Source organism: Cebus imitator, unplaced genomic scaffold, assembly GCF_001604975.1.
Source record: "Cebus imitator isolate Cc_AM_T3 unplaced genomic scaffold, Cebus_imitator-1.0 Scaffold149, whole genome shotgun sequence".
NCBI classification, from domain to species: domain Eukaryota; kingdom Metazoa; phylum Chordata; class Mammalia; order Primates; family Cebidae; genus Cebus; species Cebus imitator.
In genome coordinates, this window is record NW_016107464.1 from 393,056 (window position 1) to 402,979 (window position 9,924).

The 9,924-nt window shown below is 41.1% G+C and overlaps 1 protein-coding gene across 12 annotated transcripts in view; it reads right to left on the reverse strand.

The window, feature by feature from the left end:
* UBAP2 (ubiquitin associated protein 2) overlaps positions 1-9,924 on the reverse strand; it is a 132,293-nt gene that overhangs the window by 76,717 nt on the left and 45,652 nt on the right. For all 12 annotated transcript variants that reach the window (XM_037743635.1, XM_037743631.1, XM_037743638.1 and 9 more), the window contains 2 exons: positions 3,894-3,971; positions 442-552 (listed from right to left, as the gene is read on the reverse strand). In XM_037743635.1, the coding sequence (XP_037599563.1) occupies positions 442-552; positions 3,894-3,956 (174 nt within the window). In that variant the 5' untranslated portion in view covers positions 3,957-3,971. The remainder of the gene's footprint in view (positions 1-441; positions 553-3,893; positions 3,972-9,924) is intronic.

Consider the following 9,924-nt stretch of genomic DNA (forward strand, 5'->3'; position numbering starts at 1 on the left):
AAAAAAAAAAAAAAAAAAGAAAAAGAAAACAGTATCTACATAAGCAAATACATATACAACAAATCCTGGTTTTCTGTTATTGTGGAGATATAAGAAGTAGTTAGAGGTGACGACTAAGATGAAGAAACATGAGCAGTAGGCCAAGAGATGCTTTTCAGGTAGGTTGGTAAAAATATCCACAGGCCCAGAGACTTTTGGAAACTGTAAGGCTGGAGTAGATCACTAAGTTCTCTTTCTAGTTTTCAGATTCTACGACTTCATGAAAAAACCATATATAACGAAAACAGTCATTTCAGGTTAGTGTTCCTTCTGGAACTTAAAACAAATATGGAATGGCACCATAATTCATTCCACCCCCATCCCCAATCAAGGTGAAGTTGAAAATGTGATATGGAATTGGGAGACAAATGTAAACAATGCAAATCAATTAATAATACTTACTGTGTCTGAATTCCCTTCCAGCAATATATTGATAGCTTTGTTCACATCTCCATTACAATCATGTAGGGCCACTATGCATTCATCCTGATTTTTCCCCGTCACTTCCATAAGCTAGTGAACATATCAGAAAATGATTAGAGGCAATCAAAAACCGGCACCTGATATTATATTAAGATTCTTCTATACAAATACAAAATTATGTAATCCTTCTACATGAAGACGGCCTCTCCTAGAGTCTGAGTTTACAATGAGGACAGGTTTACTTATTTTTGGGCCATTCCATGCTTGTCCTTTCACTAACACTGGTAGAATCTAACTACAAATCAATCTTTCTCCAAGTTGACCAAGGAGCAGATCATTAATCAGCAGCACATACATACATACCATCATTCTCAGAATACCTAAGGTCAGGTATCTGAATAACCAAGTTTAATTCAAAGAGACAAGATTCCGAAATTTAAATGTGAGGTGCAACTATATGAGTACATGACCACCATTCATGGGAAATTCAATATAATGTTTTGTCAGGGACAATATTGTATACATTGGCTTTCCCCATTTGGATTAGAACACTCCACAGGCCAGGCACGGTGGCTCATGCCTATGATCAACACTTTGGGAGGCAGAGACGAGAGGATCGCTTTAGCCCAGGAGTTTGAGACAAGCCTAAGCAAAACACTGAGACTTCAATTTTACAAAAAATTAACTGACTGTGCTGGTAGGAGAATCGCTTCAGCCCTGGAGGTGAAGGCTACAATAATCCATGATTGTGCCACTGCACTCTAGCACAGGAGACAGAGCGAAACCCTGTCTTTTTTTTAAAAAAAAAAAACCGGGCGCGGTGGCTCAAGCCTGTAATCCCAGCACTTTGGGAGGCCGAGGCGGGTGGATCACGAGGTCAAGAGATCGAGACCATCCTGGTCAACACGGTGAAACCCCGTCTCTACTAAAAATACAAAAAATTAGCTGGGCATGGTGGTGCGTGCCTGTAATCCCAGCTACTCAGGAGGCTGAGGCAGGAGAATTGCCTGAACCCAGGAGGCGGAGGTTGCGGTGAGCCGAGATTGCGCCATTGCACTCCAGCCTGGGTAACAAGAGCGAAACTCCGTCTCAAAAAAAAAAAAAAAAAAAACCATTCCATATACATTCTAAGTTATAACACCGTAAGACTTACAAGTGGAATTCTGCTACTATCACAAAACAAACTCCTAGACATTTTATTTTCTCAAGGATCTTCAACATGGTGCTATGCTTGAAGTAATAATAAAAACTTCAGTCTATTCTCCTTAACAAGGGATACTTGTTACTTAGCATTTTCATCAGAATAATCACGGACTAGGCAAAATGCAGGTTTCTCAAGTATAAGTGAATAAACCTATGATTTAAATATCTATTACATTTTAAATACATTTAACTATTTTAATATGTACTAGTTGAAGTTCAAAACAGCTTGACCCCAGCATATGAAGTGATTTGTCTATGGTCACAAAGGTAATTAATAGCAAACCCTGTCTAGAACCCAGGTCTCCTGATCTCATAATCACAGATCTGCACTATACCATTTGGCCTCCTTGCTTTCATCTTTTCATTTTATCAAGCAGCAAAAGTTCTGCATACTCTATAGCTTTCTGATGCTTCAGTCTTTGGATAGCTACTAATAAAGGTCTCGTTTTTATCAATGATCTGTACTAACCAAATGCCTGCAACATGAAATTTTTAAGAAACACGGTCAGCATGAAAATTTCCCCAGTGATCAGATTACTAACAGACAGAACTAAAGTTAGAACTTAAATCTCTGAACTCCTGGGCCAATGTTCTATCTATACTATTCAGATAAAAGGCAATACAATATATAGAAGTATATCTCAAACTGTACAAAGATCTCATTCCAGAGAAGGAAATGAATGATTTCTTGTGAGACAAGGCAAGATTTCATTGTGAGACCAATTATTAGATGACATCTACCAAGAGCTGGAATATCTGGCACTGAGGTAAGGGTTACAGCTTGATTTCTACAATCCTGATAAGAAAGGAAGTCAGCAAAGAGTTGGAACTTAAGATTATCAAAAATACCTCTTATTAAAGTCTGAAATGAAGATATTGTCCTAAAATTTAATTTTATATTTTTCCAACAAGAGTATGAAATCACAAGCATGTTTGAAATGGCAATTCAGGCCAGATACAATAACCTGTAATCCCAGCACTTTGGGAGGCCAAGGCAGATTGCTTCAGGCCAGGAGTTCAAGACCAGCCTAGGCAACACTGTAGGACTCTGTCTCTACAAATATTTTAAAAATTAGGTGGGCATGGTGATGCACATCTGCAGTCACAGCTACTCAGGAGACTGAGGCAGCAGGATAGCATGAGCCTAGGAGTCTGAGGCTGCAGTGAGCTACGATTTCACCACTGCACTCCAGCCTGGGCAACAGAGCAAGACCAAGTCTCTATGAAAAAAAAAAAAATTAAGGCAATTCAATTCATCCCCAAAATTAAACAAAATTCCCAGAGAACGTGCCAAATTCTAGATATACTTTCTATGCACAGGTATAGGAAAATCTCAGTGTGTTTACAGAAATGTCTGACTCAATGCTCACATGTGAACACTAATAACTAAGAAAGACTGTATTATCAGGTAGATGAACATATTCAATTCCTTCACTTGCCCACCAATAAAGGTACTTAATCACAAGTCCAAAATCTAATACATAGATTTCAGGTGAGACTAGAAGCTAGAAGTAATACTTTAAAACAAAAATATTTACTGAAGTTATTATTATTATTATTATTTTTTTTTTTTTTTTAGACAGAGTTTCGCTCTTGTTACCCAGGCTGGAGTGCAATGGCGCAATCTCGGCTCACAGCAACCTCCGCCTCCTGGGTTCAGGCAATTCTCCTGCCTCAGCCTCCTCAGTAGCTGGGATTACAGGCACGCGCCACCATGCCCAGATAATTTTTTGTAGTTTTAGTAGAGACGGGGTTTCACCATGTTGACCAGGATGGTCTCGATCTCTTGACCTCGTGATCCACCCGCCTCGGCCTCCCAAAGTGCTGGAATTATAGGCGTGAGCCACCGCGCCCGGCCTTATTATTATTTTTTTTTTTTTTGGAGACAGTCTTGCTCTGAAGCCGACTGGAGTGCAATGGCACAATCTTGGCTCACTGCAACCTCCACCTCCTGGGATCAAACAATTCTCTGCCTTAGCCTCCGGAGTAGGTGTGACTACAGGCGCCCGCCACCATGCCTGGCTACTTTTTATATTTTTAGTAGAGATGGGGTTTCACCATGTTGGCCAGGCTGGTCTCAAACACCTGACCTCCAGTGATCTGCCCACCCTGCCCTCCCAAAGTGCTGGGATTACAGGCCTGAGCCACTATGCCTGGCCTGAAATTATCTTTTTAGGCACAATCAAAATAGATTATAAAAATGATGATATCCTTTGCCAGAAACATACCTGCTTAACTTTAGCTTCAAAATCCGAATCATTCTTATCAAAGATCACTTGAGCGAGACGCATCTGTTCAGCTGTTGCCTGGAAAGCACATACAATTGTTAAGGATGTGAGCACCAAAACCATAAGTTAGATTCCAAAATCTGGGTCAAATAGATAAGGCTCTCAAGCACTAGAACTACTAAGCAACAACAAATAAAAGACCCTCAATTTAGGCCTCTCAACCATATATATAACCTGTTCCCATAGGAAAAATAAGCAACAAATTAAGTACTATAAAGCACCCATACCTTTGACCAAATGACCTGAAGTTACTGTTCATCTTAACTAGGCGTGACTTATTTCAATCGTCTTTCCCTTGATAGGGTGGGGGAAATCAACACAAGAGAAGGCAGAAGAACAAAAAATAATGAAATCTTTGCCGGGCATGGTGTTTCATGCCTGTAATCCTAACATTTTGGGAAGCCAAGGAAGGAGAACTGCTTAAGCCCAGGAGTTCCAAACTAGCCTGGGCAACATAGCAAGACCCTGTCTCTATTTAATTTAAAGAAGATTAAAAAAAAAAAAAAAAAAAAAAAAAAAAGGTTTAGAAGGTAATGAAATCTTTAGAGGTAGTTGGCATGCAAAAAATAATAAAATAAAAAATAAAAAGTAATGCAAACAACTGCCCAGACACAGGCTTAGAACCAGACTTTGTGTCAACAAAAGTCTGCTGTCAGGTCTAAAAAAAGTAGGCTGGTCAGTTCTGAAGAGAAAAAGCTGCAATTAGCTAAATTAAAAATATTTTTAGGGCCGGGCATGGTGGCTCACACCTGTAACCCCAGCACTTTGGGAGGCCAAGGCAGGCAGATCACGGAGGTCAGGAGTTCGAGACCATCCTGGCCAACATGGCGATATCCTGTCTACTAAAAATACAAAAATTAGCTGGGCATGGTGGCATGCACCTTTAGTCCCAGCTACTCAGGAGGCTGAGGCAGGAGAATTGCTTGAACCCAGAAGGCGGGGGTTGCAGTGAGCCGAGATCGTGCCACTGCACTCCAGCCTGGTGCCTGGCGACAGAGCAAGACTCTGTCTCAAAAAAATAAAAATATGTGTGTGTGTGTGTGTGTGTGTGTGTGTGTGTGTGTGTGTGTATATATATATATATATATACACATTTTTTTTTTAAAGTCATTTCATCTTTTTCTATACACAATAAATTTTTTCCCTAAGAGAAAGGGTCTCACTATGTTGCCCAGGTTGGTCTTAAACTCCTGGGCTTAAGTGGTCCTCCCACCCCAGCCTCCCAAAGTGTTGGAATTACAGGAGTGAGCCACTACATCCGGGAAAAGTTAATCCCTTCATGAAATCTTTGTTTTTTTGTTCTTAGATGGAGTCTCTTGCTGTTACCCAGGCTGGAGTGCAATGGCTTGATCTCGGCTCACCGCAACCTCCGCCTCCGCCTCCCGAGTAGCTCAGATTACAGGCATGAGCCACCATGCCCAGCTAGTTTTTGTATTTTTAGTAGAGACAGGGTTTTGCTATGTTGGCCAGGCTGGTCTGAAACTCCTGACCTCAGGTGATCCACTTGCCTTGGCCTCCCAAAGTGCTGGGATTACAGGCGTGAGCAACCATGCCCAGCCTAAATTACAACTTAAGTTTTTACTTAGGTATTTATTAAATTTTTAAAGATAGGGTGATAGGGTCTTGTTCTGTCCCCTCAGGCTGCAATGCAGTGGTGCTATCATAGCTCACTGCAGCCTCCAATACCTGGGATCAAGGGATCCTGCTGCCTCAGCCTCCCTTGTAGCTTGAACTACAGGTGTGCACCGCCACATCTGGCTATGTGCAGAAAACTTACTTCCAGTTACTTTTGTCACTCAAAACATTTTTTTAATCAAATTACTTAATAAAGTTTTGTTTTCTGATGTTTTTAGCAACAAAAAATAAGAAAAGTTCTAAAGAAAATTAATCTTTTGTGGAGTGACTTTGTAATGTGCCAATCTGGTTTCTTAAATTTAACAAAGGTATCGTAATTATTACAACAGGGAAATTAGGTGAGGAATATACAGGAACAATCAGTTTTACCTCTGTCTACTAAATCTAAAATTACTCAAAATAGTTTAAGTTGCCTTGTTAACCAAGTCTACACTAACTCCCAACGCAAATATTTTAAAAGCTGAACAGTTTACGAAAAGACCTTAGAGGAAAAAAAGCCATAAAGAACTAATAAACAGCTTTTTTTTTTTCAATTTTCTACATACATTCACTTCAAATAATCTTGACTAAAGTGGGATAATGGAGAGTTGTTGACATTTTTTGCATTTTAGAGCACTTTTCAAAAGGCTTTTCCAGTCCATGTGGGTGGGTGATTACACAAACTCCAGGTCCTTTGGCCTGTTCATCCCAACCTACGCCTGCTGAGACCTCAGTTTAACTCTGCAATACTGCTACATTATACCCAGAAAGACATTGGTATAGAAATTCAGTGTCTGTGCTTACTGAATATCTTACCTCAAAGGCTCCCTGTACATGTAAGAACCTTACATATACTCTCACTACCCCTAAATCACACAATCATTTTTTTGAGCCATAACCAACCAAGAAGTCCCATTGCCACAGCCAAGAGCACCAATGTCATGAAAACTAGATGAAGTAAAAGGGAAAAGCAAAGGGAAAGATGAGTTTTCAAAAGATGGCATTTCTACATTATACATTTGGGTTTAAAGTAATGGCAACTTATTATGAACTATTAAAGTCAAAAATATAGAAACAAATCTCTAAGTAAAGAAGCTTTTATTTCAGAAGAATATGTAACAAGTAGGACTGCGGCCGATGTGGTGGCTCACAACTGTAATCCCAACATTTTAGGAGGCCAAAGCATGTGGATCACCTGAGCTAAGGAGTTCAAGACCAGCCTGGCCAACTGGTGAAACCCCATCTCTACAAAAAAAAAAAAAATTAGCCAGGTGTGGTGGCACACATCTGTAATCTCAGCTACTCCAAAGGCTGACGCAAGAGAATCGATTGAACCCAGGAGGCGGAGGTTGCAGAGAGCCAAGATCGCACCACTCTACTCCAGCCTGGGCAACAGAGCAAAACTCCATCTCAAAAAAAAAAAAAAAAGTAGGATTGCAGGCCAGAACATACATACTGTATATACAAGAGTAGCCTTCAGTGTGCCGAAACAACAAAGTTGGGAGTTTTATTAGAGAAAGAAATATGACATACTGTTTTGAAAGAAAACTCATTGGAACACCAGGTGCGGTGGCTGATGCCTGTAATCCCAGCACTTTGGGAGGACGAGGCAGGCAGATCACCTGAGGTCAGGAGTTCGAGACCAGCCTGACCAACAGGGAGAAACTCATCTCTACTAAAAATACAAAATTAGCTGGGCTTGGTGGCACATGCCTGTAATCCCAGCTACTCAGAAGGCTGAGGCAGGAAAATCACTTGAACCCCGGAGGCAGAGGTTGGGGTGAGCCGAAATCACCCCCGCCATTGCACTCTAGCCTGGGCAACAAGAGAGAGAAAGAAAGAAGAAAGGAAAGAAGGAAGGGGAGGGAGGAGAGGGAGGAAGGAGAGGGAGGAAGGGGAGGGAGAAAGGGGAAGAAGGAAGGGGAGGATGGAAGGGGAGGAAAGAAAGGGAGGAAGGAGAGGAAGGGGAGGAAGGAGAGGAAGGGGAGGATGGAAGGGGAGGGAGGAAAGAAGGGGAGGAAGGAGTGGAAGGGGGAGGGGCAGGGGAGGGAGGGAAGAGGACAGGGAGGGAAAACTCATTGGAACCATTCAACTTTTAGGGAGCTGGTAAGCTCTGATTGGTAAGTGAAGACAGCTGGTAAAACTAGACTTAGAGTCACAAGAGTTCATATCAACAGCTAGTAGGTAAAACTGGATTTAAGGTTACAGCAGGTCATTGTGGCAGCTGCCTTGCAATATAATCCCTGGGCAGGTGCTTTGTGCCCCAAGCACTTTTTTACCACCTTGGTCCACTGACTCTAAATTTAGGCGGGTATGACAAGATACCTCCAATTCATGTAATCAATTTTCACAAAATGAAAGTGGTCTGTTGGTATCCCTGTTGCTAGAAGTCTGTATGAGGAATTTGCCCATTTTTCCTAATACTATGAGTTTCCAACCTAAACAACGTACCATGCTCATTATCCAGCAGATTCAGGCACCCTTGTTCCATATCAAGCGCCACTGATGCTCATCCCTTCCCATCATTAAAGTTTCTTAAATTACAAGTTTTACATGTCAAACACAAGAAAAATTGAGAAACCCATAAGGTGACCATCTAACACTAAACTATTTATGTATTTGGTATTTATATTTTTTTCTTTTTTTTTTTTTGAGACAGGGTTTCGCTGTGTGGCCTAGGTTAGAATGCGGTGGCACAATCACAGCTTCACCACAGCCTTGACTTCTCAGGCTCAAGCAATTGTCTGACCTCAGCTTCCTGAGTAGCAACCATGGCAGCCACCATGCTTGGTAAATTTTTTTTTTCTTTTTGTTTTGGTAGAGACAAGATCCCACTGTGTTGCCCAGGCTCATCTTGAACTCCTGAATGCAAGCAATCCTCCCAGTTCTGCCTCCCAAAGAGCTGGAATTACAGGCATGAGCCACCATGCCTGGCTACTTTCCTCTTTTATCAAAAACAGAATATTTAACATACTACTGTGTAAAATCACTCACTCACACAATTTACTATGGATGTCTATATCAGGTTTAATGCTACATAACAATCCACTGCATAGGTGCTACTTTTTTTTTTTTTAGGACAAGGTTTCAGTGTGCTAGCCTAGCTGGAGCGCCGTGGCACAATCGGGTGATCCACCCGACTTAGCCTCCCTAAATGTCATGATTACAGCTGTAAGACACCACATCTGACCCTTATAATAATATTTTGTAATACAAATTATTCCCCTCTGCAATATGATAAATTATAACCCATAAATTATAAAAACAAAAAACAAAAAAAAAAACCCAATAAATATGCTCTTCAAAAATGTCATGGTCATGAAAAACAAGAAAAAACTAAAAAACTATCACAGACCAGAAGAGACAGACGACTGACTACTAACTGGATTGGATCCTGAAACAGGAAAGGGACATTAGTGGAAAAGCTAGTAAAATTCAAATAAGGTCTATGTTTAGTTAATAATATTGTGGCAATGTTATCTTAGTCTTAACAAATGATCACACCAGACAGAGATTAGTAAACTATGGCCTAGGGTCTGTTTTTGTATGGTGTGCCAGCTAAGAAAAGTTTTTAACATTTTAACATTATTAAAAAACAAAATAGGGCTTGGGCACAGGGGCTCAAGCCTGTAATCTCAACACTTTGGAAGGCTGAGGCAGGTGGAACACTTGAGGTCAGGAGTTCCAAGACCAGCCTGGCCAAAATGGTGAAACCCCATCTCTACTAAAACTACAAAAATTAGCTGGGCATGGTGGTGCATACCTGTAATCCCAGATACTCAGGAGGTTGAGGCAGGAGAATCACTTGAACCCAGGATGCACAGGTTGCAGTGAGCTGAGATAATGCCACTGTACTCCAGCCTGGGCAACAGAGCAAGACAATCGCAAAACATACTCACACACACGTACACACACACATGGAGCAGCTCACAACTGTAATCCCAACACTTTGGAAAGCCGAGGTGAGAGGATCACTTAGGCCTAAAAGTTCGAGACTAGCCTGAGCAACACAGAAAGACATTGTCTCCAAAAAAAGCTTTTTTAACTAGCCAGGAATGGTACCACCTGCCTGTAGTCCCAGCTACTTGGGAGGCGGAGGCAGGAGGACTGCTTGAGCCAAGAAGTATGAGGTTGCAGTGAGCTACTTAGCTACCACTACATTACCAGCTGGGCAGCATGAGACCCTGTCTTAAAAACATAGTAAAATAAAAATGCAACATAGTTGCATTTAGTTGCATAGTTCACCTAGGCCTATCTAACACTTTACAAAAAAGGTTAGGCAATCCTTTATGTAAAAAGTTAACATTCAGGAAAGATGGGTGAATATGTCAATCTCTCTCTGTATTGTCTTTTGCAA